General features: G+C 49.0%; 2 protein-coding genes across 3 annotated transcripts; one reads left to right on the forward strand and one right to left on the reverse strand.

The window, feature by feature from the left end:
• Nucleotides 1-4: 4 nt before the first annotated feature.
• Nucleotides 5-9,131, forward strand: KAT5 (lysine acetyltransferase 5; the record flags this gene model as incomplete). Of its 2 annotated transcripts, XM_006149947.3 has the most annotated exon segments (13): nucleotides 5-56; nucleotides 386-454; nucleotides 545-681; nucleotides 969-1,124; nucleotides 1,214-1,288; nucleotides 1,385-1,459; nucleotides 1,777-2,025; nucleotides 2,102-2,191; nucleotides 5,842-5,982; nucleotides 6,064-6,157; nucleotides 8,505-8,664; nucleotides 8,799-8,880; nucleotides 8,973-9,131. In XM_006149947.3, coding segments are annotated over 13 exon segments (1,515 nt in total), but the record flags the coding sequence as incomplete, so codon positions are not given.
• A 455-nt stretch (nucleotides 9,132-9,586) lies between these two features.
• RNASEH2C (ribonuclease H2 subunit C) lies at nucleotides 9,587-10,800 on the reverse strand. Its single transcript, XM_006149900.3, has 4 exons — nucleotides 10,480-10,800; nucleotides 10,178-10,317; nucleotides 9,982-10,101; nucleotides 9,587-9,718 (listed from the first exon to the last, which is right to left on the reverse strand). The coding sequence occupies exons 1-4, from the start codon at nucleotides 10,649-10,651 to the stop codon at nucleotides 9,692-9,694; spliced, it is 459 nt and encodes a 152-aa protein (XP_006149962.1). The 5' UTR covers nucleotides 10,652-10,800; the 3' UTR covers nucleotides 9,587-9,691.
• Between the last annotated feature and the right edge of the window lie 5,849 nt (nucleotides 10,801-16,649).

Genomic DNA, 16,649 nt, shown 5'->3' on the forward strand with positions numbered 1-16,649 from the left:
GGAGGGCTGCCGCCTACCGGTGCTGCGGCGGAATCAGGACAACGAAGATGAGTGGCGTGAGTGACGTCGGGGGGCGGGGCTAAGGAACCAGAGGGCGAGGGGCGGGAGGGAATCAACCGAACCCCCAGGAGGGGGAGGGGCCTCCGGAATACAGTAGCGGGCGGGGCAGGTAGTGCTGCTAAGGGAGGGCGTGGCTTTTAGCCGTTCCGAGATGGACAGGGCGGGGCTTGGAAAGGGGGTAGCGCTTGGTGACTAAAGGGGCTTGGGCAAGAGCTTCCAAGTCCTGGGGCATAGAGATCCGGCCTGGGGGTGGAGTTCAGGTTGTAGAAGGGTGGAGTCTCATGGCCTGACCAGTCTAAGGCCTCTGCTGGTGTTGTTCCCATAGCTCTGGCTGAGATTCTGAGCGTGAAGGACATCAGTGGTCGGAAGCTTTTCTACGTCCATTACATTGATTGTGAGTTCTGGCCTGGGGTGAGGTGGGGGTGCGGGGTAGGGTTGGGAGTAGCCTCTGGCATTCCTTCCTGAGCCATCCCCACTGCTACAGTCAACAAACGCCTGGATGAATGGGTGACCCATGAGCGGCTGGACCTAAAGAAGATCCAGTTCCCCAAGAAAGAGGCCAAGACTCCCACCAAAAACGGACTTCCTGGGTCCCGCCCTGGCTCTCCAGAGAGAGAGGTGGTGAGTAGGTCCCCTGCTTCACCTCTTCTCTGCTGCCTCCTACTTCTCATCTCTTGGCTTTAGGGGCTCCTGGATGGGCAGGAGGTGGCACCTCCTACCTTGACTTCAGCTTGCAAAAGATGGGGTCCAAGTTGCAGTTGTAGCTTCCAGAGTCCAGTGGCTATTCCTGTGTCCCTGAGAAGTCAGAGGGTGGGGTTTGATCACTCCAAGTTGAGGGGCCCCTCTTCCCCTTCCCCATCCCACCATCATCCCCACCCCAAAGGAAGACCCTGGACCTATCTCTACAGCCGGCCTCCGCCCAGGCCAGCGGGAAGACTTTGCCAATCCCGGTCCAGATCACACTCCGCTTCAACCTGCCCAAGGAGCGGGAGGCCATTCCCGGTGGCGAGCCCGACCAGCCGCTCTCCTCCAGCTCCTGCCTGCAGCCCAATCACCGCTCAACGGTACCCTCAGCAATTCCAGGGACCTTGCTTTCCTCTTAGGTCCCACCTTCTCTACCTTCTGACCCACCTTTCTTGGTTTCTCTCTGCAGAAACGGAAGGTGGAGGTGGTTTCACCAGCAACTCCAGTGCCCAGCGAGACAGCCCCAGCGTCAGTTTTTCCCCAGGTGAGTCCCCCAGTCTTTTTCTCTCTTTTACCCGTGGAAGCCTTTTTTAGGCTCATCTCACAGCTATTTCTTTTATTCTTACCATCTCACTTGCAGAATGGATCAGCCCGTAGGGCAGTGGCAGCTCAGCCAGGACGGAAGCGAAAATCGAATTGCTTGGGCACTGATGAGGTGGGTCTGGGGAGCAGAGGAAAAGTGAATGTGGGTGAACAGAGCATGTAGGCAGGTTGGAAAATTGAGGGGGTGGTGGGCAGTAATGGTGTTGGTAGGATTAGGAGCTGGTCAGAGCATGGTTCAGGTCAGCTACAGGGTGATCTTTTCCAAGTTAACAGTCTTGCAGGGTTTTGGTGTCTTTATTTGGGAAGTAGGAATTGCAGTATTTTTCTTACAAGGTTGCTGTTAGGCTTGGAAAAGGAGACCCTTAGAAGGGCTATGAATCATAGTGTAGCTGTTTGCTGTAACTGATGTCTTCCCCCGGTCTTGGGCAGGACTCTCAGGACAGCTCTGATGGAATACCATCTGCGCCACGCATGACTGGTAGCCTGGTGTCTGACCGTAGCCACGACGACATTGTCACCCGGATGAAGAACATTGAGTGTATTGAGCTGGGCCGTCACCGCCTCAAGCCGTGGTACTTCTCTCCATACCCACAGGAGCTCACCACGTTGCCTGTCCTCTACCTGTGCGAGTTCTGCCTCAAGTATGGCCGTAGCCTCAAGTGTCTACAACGTCACTTGGTAGGAAGGGTCCTAGGAGGCCACCCTCCCAGCATTCCCACCCCGGTCTTGCCCCTGATCTTCCTCTCTTCTTCAGACCAAGTGTGACCTGCGACATCCTCCAGGGAATGAGATTTATCGCAAAGGCACCATCTCCTTCTTTGAGATTGATGGACGTAAAAATAAGGTCAGTGACTGAGGGGAAGTGGGGGATTTGGGGTAAATCAAATAAGCTGCTTCTTCCTACTCAGGAAAACACTGATGACTTTGTCCAGAAGATCACTTCAGCCCATTTTTGTTGAGTTTCTGCATATGGCAGATGCTCAGGGTACACCAGTGACCAGGGATTAGACAGAGTCTATTTTCTGAGAGCTTAGTTCCATGGAAAATACAGACATGTCAGTGGCTACTAAGATCCCACGGTGATGTGTCATGAAACGAAGAGTAGGTTAGCAAAGCTTCAGGCTTGACATGAAGGTAAAATGGGTGAGGGAGGCTGCCTCCATAGCACAGTAGTTAAGCACTGTGTGTGAGGAGCCAGATCCCACATGGCCAACTGCAGTCCAGAGCCAGCTGGCTTAAAAAACACACCGGGTATGTATATATGTGTGCCTGAGTCCTGACAGGACAGAGAAGTGGAAAAGGGATTATGGCATGACTGTGCTCCATTGGAGATTACTCTGGTGACAACAACAAAAGAAGCAAGCAATTTATTTTTTTTTAAAGAATTATTTAATTTTATTTATTATTATTAATTTAAAGTCTGTCATAGGGCACATGTACTCACCAGAGAGAAACAAAAAGAATGAGAAAGCAAGCTGCCAGGCCTGGGACCCAAACCACAGTTGGCTATGTGGGAGTCCAGCACCTTAACCACAATGCCACCTGCCAGCCCAGCAGTTAATTTCTCTTAAAGTAGTGAGAAAATTCCAAGCAGTTGGGTTCTGAGGAGCAAGCATAGCTATATAGAGATAGTGTGTGTAAAAGGCAAAGATCATTCTGGCTGAAAGGCAAGGAAGAAAGGGTGAGACTAGGCTATTACATAGACAGAGCTCAGGTGATAGGAATGAGGTCAGTAGGGGAGAAATGGGAACCTCTGCAGGTTTGGGTCTGTGGCTCTGGGGAAGGAAGGAGGAAAACATCTGGAGACTGGTGAGAGCAAGACTCCCGTTCTTTGGGCCACGAGAGCAGGGAGGGAGAAGTAGGCACCTGGAAGATCAGGGAGATAGCTCTGGTTTGGGTGGTTGGGGATGTTTAAGGGAAAGATGCTGCCCTGACCACTGTTTATATTATTAAGCATAGACCTGGGCATCCAAGTGGCAGTGCCCAGGCGGTGGTTAAAAAGCCATGTCTGGGGTCCAGCAGCTGGCATGGTGGTTAAGGTGTTGGATTCTCATGTGGCCAGCCATGGTTTGAGTCCCAGACCTGGCAGTTTGCTTTTTTACTTTCCCTCTCTCTCTTGTGTCTATCAGGTGAGCACATGTGCCCTGTAGCTTTTTTTTTTTTTTTTAAGAATTAGATTTCAAGACCAACAGTTGGCGTAACGGCTATGTCGCTGGACTCCCATGTAGCCGACTGCAGTTTGAATCCTGGACCCAGTGGCTTAAACTCACGCCAGGCACATGTGCATGTGTGCCCAGGATCCCAAGAGGAGATTGGAGGAGAAGGGATTGCGGCGTGGCCATCCCCCCAAGGGGGTGATTTCTCACTCTCTCTCTCTCTTTCTGGCGAGCGCATGCGCCCTATAGCAAAAACCTCCAAAAAAAAAATTGATATAATTTTATTTGTTGTTGTTGTTGCTGTTGTTTAATTTGACCAGAGATGAAGAAAGGGAAAGTGAGAAAGCAAGCTGCCAAGTCTGGGACTTGAACCACGGTCAGCCATGTGGGAATCCAGCACATTAACCGCTATGCCTCCTGCTGGCCCCACCCTGTAGAAATTAAAAATAATGATTGATAAAATTAGAGAAATAGTTTTTAAAAATTATTTATTTAGTTTTATTTATTTTCATTTGTTATAATTTGACCAGAGAGAGAGACAAAGAGGGAAAGTGGGAAAGCAAACCACCAGGTCCAGGACTCAAACCGTGCCATGTGGGAAAGCCTAGTGCCTTAACCACCATGCCATTTGCTGGTCCCAATTTGTTTTTTAGATTTTCGTTACAGAGTGTATGTGCTTGCCAGAGAGAAAATCAGAAAGTGAGAAATCACCCCCCAGCAGGGATGGCCATGCTGCAATCCCCTCTCCATTATTCTCTTGGGATTTCGGACATGCATACACATGAGCCCAGTGTGAGGTTTTTTTGGGGGGGAGGGGGAGAATTTTTGCTATAGGGTGCGTGCGCTTGCCAGAAAGACAGAGACGGAGACAGAAAGCGAGAAATCACCCCCTGGGGGGATGGTCATGCTGCAATCCCTTCTCTATTCTCCTCTTGGGATCTTGGATGTGCACTCACATGAGCCCAGCATGAGTTTAAGCCACCAGGTCCAGGACTCGAACCGCAGTCAACTACATGGGAGTCCAGCAGCATAGCCATTACGCCATCTGCTGGTCCCAAGGTTTTCTTTTTTTTCTCCCAAAGAATTATTTATGTAATTCCATTTGTTGTTATTTTTTTACCTTGACTAGACGGAGACAGAGAGCAAGTTGCCAGGTTCAAGACTTGAGCCAGTGTCAGCCACGTGGGAATCCAGTGCCTTTAACTACCACATCACCTGCTGGCCCCATGGCATGAGTTTTTTAAGCTGCCAGGTCTAGGACTTGAACTGTTGTCGACTCTGTGGGACAAACATTGTTCCCCAAATTAAGGAAATAATTCTTATTTATTTTTATTTTATTTAACCTTATTTATTTATTTTAATTTGACCAGAGAGGGACAGAGTGAGAGAGGGAAAGTGAGAAAGCAAGTCGCGGGACCAGCAGTTAGCATAATGGCTATGTCACTGGACTCCATGTAGTTGACCGCAGTTCGAGTCCTGGACCCAGTGGCTTAAACTCACACCGGGCACGTGTATGTGCGTGCCCAAGATCCTGAGAGGAGAATGGAGGAGAAGGGACTGTGGCATGGCCATCCCCCCTGGGGGTGATTTCTCGCTTTCTGTCTCTTTGTCTCTCTGGCGAGCGCACATGCCCTATAGCAAAAACCTCTCCAAAAAAAAAAAAAGAGAAAGCAAGCTGCCATGTCCAGGACTTGAACCACAGTCGGCAGTGTGGGAGTCCAGTGCCCTTAAGCACCATGTCACTTGTTGGCCCCAAGTAAATAATTCTTTAAAAGAAACCATGTCTGAAATGTAAGAGATGTTGTGGGTAGAGGTAAAGCAATAAGATTTATAATTCTGTCAGAGAGACCCTTAAGTTTGTTACTTTATTACATTTCAGAATTCTTTCTTCCCATAGAATGGCAAATCAGTTCCCAGGAGGTATGTCTGTGTGAGTTGGGTGTTTTGACAGCCAGACTCCAAAGACTTACTCAGGGAGACCTTCTCTCATGAGCTGTGGTCAGAGTGACTTGACGGGGACATGCCAGTTGGCTGACTTGTTAACTGTGGCAGGTGGCAGTGGAGGTCTCCCAGGCCTGGCTTAGGCATAGGGAGCAGGGATAACTACCCAGCTAACCTGGGAGGCGAGCAGTCAGACGCCATTGCAGAGCTGTAGTATGCAGGCTTGACACTGAGAAGTGGCTCTGCCAGAGTGGCAGGGACAGCCCAAGGCCAGTTCCCAGGGAGAAACACTTGTTACCTGTCAGCCTGGAAACAGCACAAAGAAGCTCCTGGCTGACCCTAGACATGTGGCCACCCTGAAGACAGGGTGAGTGATGACAGGCCTTTTCCTTTGCAGAGTTATTCCCAGAATCTGTGTCTTTTGGCCAAGTGTTTCCTCGACCACAAAACATTGTACTACGACACAGATCCCTTCCTCTTCTACGTCATGACTGAGTATGACTGCAAGGGCTTCCACATTGTGGGCTACTTCTCCAAGGTCAGTGCTCACTTGGGTGTCCTGTGACCCTCTTCCTGAGCCAGGTCCCTTCCTGCACACTCACGTGCCCATCTTTTGTAGGAAAAGGAGTCAACAGAAGACTACAACGTAGCCTGCATCCTGACCTTGCCTCCCTACCAGCGTCGGGGCTACGGCAAGCTGCTGATTGAGTTCAGTGAGTATGTGTGCTGCCCAGCCAGGGGCCAGGGTGGGACCGGCAGGCCCAAGCCTGCCGGTATTATGCTCACCATCAGTGTCTCATGTACAGATGTGCCAGGTTGCTGTGATTCTCAACCCTGGGTGTGTAGCCCACACCAGAGCGCTAGCCAGAAATAAATCTGAGCTTTTGCCAGGGCTCTCTCCATTCCCTGGTGACTGCCTACTTGTCTGGAGTCCCTTGCTGTTCCTTAGCCAGGGTTCAAAGTATCACATAACTGTTCCCAAATCTGACTCATCTGTTCCTGCCTAAGGCCATGGGCAGAAGCTTAGAGAACTGCTCTTCTGTCTGTACACAGGTTCTTAGCAGAGTGGTAAATTTCCCCACTTGTTGCCTGAGCCTGTAGGCAACAGGGGTTCAAAATGCTGTTAACTCAGCAAAAGTGTGAGCATGGATCTGTCCCTTGTTCTTTGGATTCCGGACAGTCTCTTAAAATCCAGAAAGGAATCTGCCCCTCATGGTACAGGGCTTTTCAGTGCCCGCCCCCAACCCTCAGGGCCCTTTCTGCTTCCCAGCCTCTTACTTCCATGTGCCTCCCATCCTATTCACTTCTGCCCTTTTTGAACCCTCGGAATAACCAAGCTTCACCCTGTGCCTAGTGAAGACAGAGGTTTGACCTGATCTAGGTCACAGTCCAGTTGAGAAACTTTATTGACTAAATGATGCCAACATGGGGTCCCATCCTCCAGAGGCTCTGAACCTGCTGCAGATGCAGCTTAAAGACATAGTCCAATTCAGTTTTGGAGCTTAGACCACAGTGGAGATGGATGTAGGCAGGGTGCCAAAGAGGTGTGCTCAGTTCTGCACAGCAGGGTCAGAGAGGGCACTGGAAGCACCGTTTTGGGCAGTTCAGAGGACGGGTGTGTGCTCCCTGTGGCTGAGGAGGCGAGTGTGGCCTCCAGTTGATCTGTCTGGAGTAGGAACGAAAATGGCCCCTTTTTCCTTCTGTGCATCGTCTTTCTGAACAGCCTCTCTCTCTCTATTATCACTGAGCTACCTGATGGAAGTCACAGGGGACTGGGCAAGAGGGTAAGACTAATGGATAAAAGAAATACCACAGGCAGGAAGATAGAAAGGCTAAAGCCTGCGACGAGGCTTGATATGGCTAAAGATGAGGAATGGCTCTGGAGGTAGCAGAGACATCCCAGGGCTCTGAAAGGGGAGAGTAAAAATCCTGCCAAAGAGATGTGAAGCTGCTCGGCTTTGCAGGGCCTGAGAGTCTCCCCAGGAACTGCCTGCAGTACCCGTCAGCTGCACGAGGGGGAGAAGTAGAGCCATGGGAGAGACTATTTATCTGATTCTGAGTAACTGGCTCTCTCTGACTTGGTAGGTACCTTGGTGCAGGTTCTCTCTTTGCGTCATTACAACCATCGTCAACCCACCCTGGTCTTAGAACTGACACTTCCTAAGTCACAGCTAGGGGGACTGTTTGACAGAGAATTCAAGTAACTGCAGGCTTGGACCAGAAATGGGGGTCTGTCCACTTCTCCTCACACCCCAGACACTCAGAGTCTGGGATGGCAGAGGAAAACAGGTGGCACTTTGTTCCCATGAGCTGTTTCCTCAGCATTCCATAAAGCATCCAAGGGCTTTTGAGCAACCCTCAAATGGACTGTAGCTGCTGCTAATAGTACCCTCTGCACCCTCACTGTACTCAGCTCACAGAGAGAGACTGTTCATTAGTCCTTTATGAGGGAACTGAGGTGCAGAACAGAGAAGCCACATACCCAAAGTCAGAGAACTACCAGGTGACAAGGCCAAGATGGGAAGGAACTAGGTAGCCTACCTCTGCAGCCCACGTTCTTAAAATGTTGCTTGTAGGACCAGCAGGTGGCATGGTGGTTAAGGCGCTGGACACTCCCCATAGCTGACATGGTTCAAGTCCCCGACCTAGTAGCTTGCTTTCTCTCTTTCTCTCTGTGTCCTCTTGTCAAATTAAAGTAAAATGAATAAATAAAATTAAATAAAGAATTCTTAAAAAAAAAAAAAGGGACCAGCAGTTAGTATAATGGCTATGTCACTAGACTCCCACGTAGTCGACCGTGGTTCGCGTCCCGGACCCGGTGGCTTAAAACTCACCAGGCGCATGTGCGTGCGTGCCCAAGATCCCGAGAGGAGAATGGAGGAGAAGGGATTGCGGTGTGGCCATCCCCCTGGGGGGAGATTTCTTGCCTTCTGCCTGTCTGTGTCTTTCTGTCTAGTGAGCGCACGCGCCCCATAGCAAAAACCTCTAAATAAATAAATAAATAATGTTGCTTGTGTTCATCTATCTGCTTACCCACTTACTCCTGTTTCACTGCTGTAGGCTATGAACTTTCCAAAGTGGAAGGGAAAACAGGGACCCCCGAGAAGCCCCTCTCGGATCTTGGCCTCCTGTCTTATCGAAGTTACTGGTCCCAGACCATCCTGGAGATCCTGATGGGTCTGAAGTCGGAGAGCGGGGAGAGGCCACAGATCACCATCAAGTGAGCCCAGCCCCACCTACCTGGGGGTGCATGGCATGGCATGGCCTGTCTTTCCTCCTGCTGTCATATTCCCTCCTGGGGCTCCTGGGGACAGGTGAAGGCCCTCAGGGAACCTGACCTTTGCCCTCCCACAGTGAGATCAGTGAAATCACCAGTATCAAGAAGGAGGATGTTATCTCTACCTTGCAGTACCTCAACCTCATCAACTACTATAAGGTAGGGAGGCAGGCAAGGGGAGACAGGTGTGGGCTGCGTGGTGCAAGCCCCACGTGGACTGACCACTTGTTGGGCCATCTCTTCCCGTACAGGGCCAGTATATTCTCACACTGTCAGAGGACATCGTGGATGGGCATGAGCGAGCTATGCTCAAACGGCTCCTTCGAATCGACTCCAAGTGTCTGCACTTCACTCCCAAGGACTGGAGCAAGAGGGGAAAGTGGTGACTGGCACTACTCATTGCAGTGCCAAGAAAGTGACAGAACTGAGATTGATGGCCCATCTTGCCCCCAGTAGGGCTCCCAAGAGGCATGGCAACAAAGTTGGGACTGAAGACTGCTCCAAAAGGAGGAGACAAGCCTTGCAGAAGTCAGCTGGTACCCAGCACCAAGGCGAGCTCAGAGTTCAGGCTAGCTCCAGGGTCATTTGGCTACAGCCCAGACTTGCTCTGAACCAGGGACCAGAGGGAGCCAGGCAGCTGTGTATAGTGAGATAGGGGGGTGGGACACTCTGTACAGAGGGTTGGAGGGTTGTAAAAATTTCTTTTGTAAAGTAGGAGTTAGGGTGGGAATTGGCTGCAAAGTTCTGGCCTCTCTTGCCCTCCTGGCAATAAATTGTTTATAGGCCAGAGCCATGAAAGGTTTTTGCTGTGGGAGAGGGGGCCATGATGGTTTTGGGGGCTCCAAAGTGCCTACAGACTCACAGGTGCTGTGAAGAGCTCATTTATTGGGATGATGGAATCAGTGGCTCCAACTTGAGCTGGTTTACTGGTGTGGAGATATCAGTGGCTTTTGGTGTCAAGCTCTGGTTCTCAGTCCTCTGGCACCTGGGAGTGAATCTGCAACAGGAGTTATCTCTACTGTTAGATTTCTGAGATACAGTGGCCAAGAGTCCCATTTTCCCAGGAGTTAAGCCCACTGCTAGACAGAGAAGAGTGGTGTAGAAGCCAACCGAGCTTTTCACACAACTTAGTCTTCAATTATGCAGACAAAAATCTGTCCTGAAGTGCCCCCCAGTCCTAAAGCATCAAATCCATTCGGGCAAGATTCAGAGAGGGGTAATAGATGAGGCCTAGGAGGAAGGGAGTCCACCTCTACTCACCGCTGCTGCGAGGCTGGGCCAGGTTAAAGCCCCACGCATTTTGGCATCTGAGCCTGGGATGGCCTCAAGGCCCCACAGGGTGAAGCGATTGAAACTGGCGGTGGCCTCCATAAAGCAGTCCTGGGAAAGAGGCCAGGCTCAGCATCTGAACCACAGCTCCGGCCCGCGCCCCCTTCCAACCCTACCCTCTGCTCACGGAGTCTCGCTCCAGCGCCTCCTGCTTTCCCATCAACACTTCGCCCTTCTCTTCCATCGTCATCACGTATCCCACGAGGCCGGATGGTACCATCACGTCTTCGCCTCGCAGACGGCGACCCCGAAACGACACTTCGAGTCCTGAAAGAGGGAGGCACGAGCCCTGTCAGGTCTGACCCAGGTTCTAGGCCAGGCCCCAGGGGACAGAGCCCAGAGCGGATCCTCTCCCCTCTGGGTGGACCAGGAGGCCTTGCGAGGAGGGGCGCGGGGGCTGCCGGGTGTTGTGGTCCGCCCGCGGCTCACCGTCAGGCCCTCGGCGGATGGCGGGCGTGAAGAAGCGCTCCACTGGGGCGGGCCGGTTCACCGAGATTTCGCAGGGCAGTAGGTGCAGCGTGGCGGGGGCGGCGTCGCGCAGCGTGGCGGGGCGCAAGTGGACGCGGTGCTTCTCAACAGTCGCCCCGTCCCTGCCCTCCATTCTAACGCCGCGATTCTGTGGCTCCCGGCCTGAGGCCAAAGCTGGCGCCTAGATCGCGCAGGGCCTCTCGGGACGCGGTAGAGCAGAGCCTCATGGGAAATGTAGTCTTTTCCCGAACACATTCCCTGCCTTTCAAGTTCCCGCCTTTTTTTTTTTTTTTTTTTTTTTAGTGTATTTTTAATGGCACATGTTAGATTCAGGAAAGTACGCCTTTTAGTTAGGTTGGTAGGTAGGTTATTTATTTTTAGTTGATCAGGGACATCGACTAACCCTTTTCTCTAATGTGTTTTAAGATAGTTTACCCAGTTTGCGGTTTGTCTTGTAAACCTCTGTGTAGTGATTGCTGTATAGAAGACTTATTTTTTTTTTCGTATTTAAATGTATTGTATTTTCTCTTTATATCTTTTCATTAAATTTTTTTTGTTTCTTAATTTTTATCTAATACTATTTTTTCAGATACCCACCTTAGATATGTTTTGTCAAGTTCTCTGATAAAACAAACACATAATAAAACTCGTAATTTGGATTTAAACTGCATTTACTTTATAGATTTGAGGAAAAGAAAATCATCACCGGACATCCAGGAGTTGGCCTTGGTGTTATTTTGAACATAAACAATTTCAGAGAACATGAATGTCTGTCACCTGAGAGAGTAGGACAGAAACCAAAACAAGCCATAAAAAATGTTACTCCAAAATCATGTCTGAACACTAATAAAACGTAAGCATTGTTCAAATCACAATGACAAAGCCACCTCACTTTTTATGATAATGTACACCATTCTTTTTTTAAAAAAATAATTTACTACTGACTACTATTTACCAATTACAGCTTATTCCATCTAGTATTTTCTCTTTCTAGTTAAGATTTATTAACATATCCCATCATAGTTAACACTTTCTCTTTTTTTTTATGCCTCAGCGTCCCATGTAGATGGACCATTAGTGTATGTCACCACTTGTGGCTTTTAGGTTGTCTCACAAATTGAACCTAGGCCTCCCATTTGTCCCAACCTGGAGACAGCAGGGTCTCACCAGTGGGTGCCACTGCAATCCCATTTATGACTGCACTTAACCCAGAGAAAAGCTCTGCTTCCTTAAATTCTTTCTCAAATCATCAAACAAAATCTATTAATCTTTTCTTTTTTCATTATGTGAGAGGGCACATGTGCAAAAGAGAAAGAGAAAGCACACACACACACACACACATACACACACCCATTGGGCCTGGTCAATGGAGACAAAATCCTTTGTCCTCTAATTCTCCACCCCATCAGTATCCTGAACATATGCACAAGTGCCTGGGGTCCACCAGGGTCAGGGTCACCTGGTTGGCCCTGTGGGATCCAACTTCCGCACAGTGATCAACTTTTGTGGTATAGAGCTGGCTCTCCTATAAGTCTGGTTTTTTTCCTTTTTTTTTTTTTTTTGGAGAGGTTTTTGCTATAGGGCGCGTGCGCTCGCCAGACAGAGAGAGACAGAGAGACAGAAAGCGAGAAATCACCCCCCAGGGGGGATGGCCACGCCGCAGTCCCTTCTCCTCCGTTCTCTCAGGATCTTGGGCACGCACACACACACCTGGCGTGAGTTTAAGCCACCGGGTCCAGGACTCGAACTGTGGTCGACTACGTGGGAGTCCAGCGACATAGCCATTATGCTAACTGCTGGTCCCCTATAAGTTCTTTCTGACACTCTCTTACTGAGATGTCCTACAGTGTGAGAGTAGTAATTCCAGTTTGTTAAACTATAGACTTCCTCCTGCTAGTCTTTGGCTGGATGTTATTGACAGATTAGAGAAATCTTACTTTAGTTTTTATTTTTTTTTAAATCTATTTATTTATTGTGATTTTTCAAGCTGCTGGGTCTAGGACTCAAACTGCAGCTGACTATGTGGGAATCCAGCACTTTAACTACCACACCACTTGCTGGCCCCTTGCTTTAGTTTTTCTATCAAAAATAAAATACAAAGGCCAGCTAGACGGTATGGTGGTTAAGGCGTCTGGATCCCACATGGCTGTGGTTTAAGTCTCCAATCCAATGACTTGAAAACCACAGTGGGCATGTGTACATGAATCCCCCAAATCTTTTTTTTTTTTTTCCAAGAATTATTTTAGTCAACTTTATTGATTTATTTTAATTTGACCAGAGAGGGACAGAGCAAGGGGAGGGGAGTGAGAAAGCAAGCCACCAGGTCCAGGACTCAAACCATGGTCAGCCATGTGGGAGTCCCACACCTTTGACCACCATGCCACCAGCAGGTCTGGGACTCAAATCATGGTCAGCCACGTGGGAGTCCAGTGCCTTTAACTACCATGCCACCTGCCGGCCCCACAAAATCTTGAGAGAAATATGGAGAAGGGATTATGGCATGGTCATACCTCCTGGAGGGTGCTTTCTCTTTCTCTCTCTCCAGCAAGTGTACATGTCCTGCAGCAAGATTTTAAAAATAAAATGCATAATTCATTTACATCTTTTATATCTACATGAACAGTTGTGAGGTTTTGTATAATAGTTATTACATATTATGAGATTTATGTCTAAACAACTTATATTTGTTTCTATAAAAATTGGGTCTTTTGGGGGCCACCAGGTGGCGTGGTGGTTTGAGCGCTGGATACTCACACATGGCCGACTATGGTTTGAGTCCTGGACCTGGTGGCTCGCTTTCTCACTTTCCCTCTCTGTCTGGTCAAAATAGATGAATGAATAAATAAAATTAAATAAATAATTTTAAAAAATTGGGTCTTTGGGGGCCAGTAGGTGGCGTAGCAATTAATTCTGGACTCCCACACTGCCGACAGTGGTTCACAGGTTTGATCTATGCTCCAATAAAACTTCATTTGCGAAAACAGGCAGTGGGCTAGATCTGGCCCATAGGCTGCAGTCTTCAGACTCCTGTCTACAACAAAGTCATTGACTTTTATATTTATTTTTAAAATTTTTCCAGAGAGTGAATGCACTCAGAGGAGACAGAGACAGAGATGGAGAAAGGGAAAGCAAGAAAGTACCTCCCATGGAGCACCACACTGCAATCCCTTCTTCATTTTTCTCTCCTTTAGGGATTTTAGGAACATGCGTGCAATGTGTTTCTCAAGCTGTGGGGTCTGGAACGCCAACCTTGAGGTTGGCCATGTAGGATCCATCCATCCTTAATCACCAGGCCACAGAGATTTTTTTAGAATTATTTTATTTCACTTATCATCATTATTATTTGTTCAGTTTGACCAGAGAGAGACAGAGAGAAAAGGAAAGTAGGAAAGCAAGCTTCTAGGTCCAGTACTTGAACCATGGTCAGCCATGTGGGAACCCAGCACCTTAACCACCATGCCACCTGCCGGCCCCTCATTTTTTAAAAGTTTACTTATGTGACCAGCAAATGGAGTAGTGGTTACATTGCTGGACTCCCACTTAGTTGACTGCAGTTCAAGTCCTGGACCCGGCAGCTAAAACTCACGCTGAGCATGTGTGTGTATGTGCCCAAAATTCGGAGAGGAGAATAAAAGAGAAAGGATTGTGGTGTAGCCATCCCTCCTGAGGGGTGATTTCTTGCTTTCTGTCTCTTTATCTCTCCAGCAACATGCCCTATAGCAAAAACATCTCTTTAAAAACAAGTATACTTACTTTAATTTTTTTTTGACTGTCCTAAATTGTTCATTAGGTATGAATTTTATAAACATTTCTTTGGTTAGCGGTAACGGTGGAGCTGGAGAGTATTGCACCTTCTCCAAGCTGCACAGAGAGCCACCAATAGTGTGGCAGAACTTGTGACTCTTTCCAAGGCCTCGGCTCTTGTGCCCTGTGGATGTCAGCCCACGTCTCCCTGTGCTTGGGGACTGGGTGTCAGGATTTCTTCTGATAGCTTTATGGAATGTATCAATGAGGATAACCTCAAAGAATTTGTATGTGGCACCTTCACCCACTCAGTAAGAATTCAGGACTCTAAGAGCCCCACAGTGGCGTCCAGCTCGCTCCTCTGCAATAGACTGGAGGCTTGGGCAAACGAGCTGGTTAACACCGTGATGGACAGGCTTGCCATAGGTTGCACCCTTGGGGACTGAGTGTTTGCGGCCTCCACGCTGCACACGAATCCTGTATATGACATAACCTTGCTTCGCCTTGTAGCCCAGTCTGCTCGCTTTTCGGAGCGGTGGGGAGGAGCGCCCGGTGTAGCGCGGAGAGCTGGCGGTTCTGCCCGCAGCCGACCCTCAGGAGAAAGCGCATCATGTCAGACTGCTTCTTCTGCCACAGCTCCTGGATGGACACGCCCATCTTGGGTTACCTGATGGCTGCCACCAGACGGAAAGGAAAGAACTTTTCTTCCAGTATACGTATTTCTTTTTTCTTTTGTTTTTTTTGGAGAGATTTTCGCTATAGGGCACCTGCGCTCGCCAGACAGACAGAGAGAGACATAGAGACAGAAAGCGAGAAATCACCCCTCAGAGGGGATGGTCACGCCGCAATCCCTTCTCCTCCATTCTCCTCTCGGGATCTTGGGCACGCATGCACATGTGCCCGGCGTGAGTTCCAAGCCACTGGGTCCGGGACTCGAACCGCGGTTGACTACATGGGAGTCCAGAGACATAGCCATTACGCTAACTGCTGGTTCCCAAGCATACATATTTCTTAAACGAGAGAGGGAGAGAGAGAGACAGGCACTCCTAAGAGGGTCCTGACACCATGATCCACTTCTGGCTGACAAGCATGCTCACATATCTACTGTGCAGAGAGAGTCCTCCAGACATGAACTCAGGACCTTCCCATATGGGTTCAATGGCATTACTGCTCTCCCATTTAGCCTCCTCTCTTCCTTTTCTGTTTTTTTTAATGTCTTCTTTTTTTTCCTTAGCCTGCCAAGGGGCTTGCAGTTTTAGTGACTTTCATAGAACCAGCTTTCAGTTTCATTGATTTCCTGTTTTCAATTTCACTGATTTCACTAATTTTTGTTCCCTTCCCCCCTCTGCTCATTATTAGCCTATATTATTCTTCTTTCTGTAGTTTTCTTTTTTTTTGGAGAGGTTTTCGCTATAGGGCGCGTGCACTCGCCAGACAGAGAGAGACAGAGAGACAGAAAGCGAGAAATCACCCCCCAAGGGGGGATGGTCACACTGCAATCCCTTCTCCTCCATTCTCCTCTCGGGATCTTGGTCACGCACGCACACGCGCCTGGCCTGAGTTTTAAGCCACCGGGTCCGGGACACGAACCGCGGTCGACTACGTGGGAGTCCAGCGACATAGCCATTACGCTAACTGCTGGTTCCCCTTTCTGTAGTTTTCTAAAGTAAAGGCTTAAATTATTGATTTTGAGATTTTTTTTTTTTTTTTTGGCAGAGGTTTTTGCTATAGGGCACGTGTGCTTGCCAGAAAGAGAGACAGAAAGTGAGAAATCACCCCCTAGGGGTGATGGCCATGCTGCAATCCCTTCTCCTCCATTCTCCTCTTGGGATCTTGGGCACGCACGCACACATGCCTGGCGTGAGTTTAACCCACCGGGTCCGGGATTCAAACCACGGTCGACTACATGGGAGTCCAGCAACATAGCCATTGTGCCAACTGCTGGTCCCGAGATCTTTCTTTTCTTCTTCTTTTTAAATTTTTTTCTCCAAAGGACACATGCACTCACCAGAGAGACAAAGAGAGGGAGAGGGAGAAAACACCCCATGAGGAATGGTCACAGCACAATCTCTTCATTTCTCCTCCTGTTATGATTTTGGACACGCATACACATATGCCTGGCATATTTCTCAAGCTTCCAAATCCAAAACTCAAACCACAGAGCTGGTCATGTGGGATCCAACTGCCTTACCCACCCATCCACAGAGTCAGCCTTTTTTTTTTTTTCATTTCTAGCAAATACATTTAAAGGTATAATTTTTTTTTTGGACAGGTTTTTGCTATAGGGCATGTGTGCTCCTCAGAAAGACAGAGAGCGACAGAGAGGCAGGAAGTGAAAAATCCCCCCCCTGGGGGGGGTGGCCACACCGCAATCCCTTCTTCATTTT

Source organism: Tupaia chinensis, unplaced genomic scaffold (assembly GCF_000334495.1).
Source record: "Tupaia chinensis unplaced genomic scaffold, TupChi_1.0 Scaffold000273_1, whole genome shotgun sequence".
In the NCBI taxonomy this organism is placed as follows: Eukaryota; Metazoa; Chordata; class Mammalia; order Scandentia; family Tupaiidae; genus Tupaia; species Tupaia belangeri.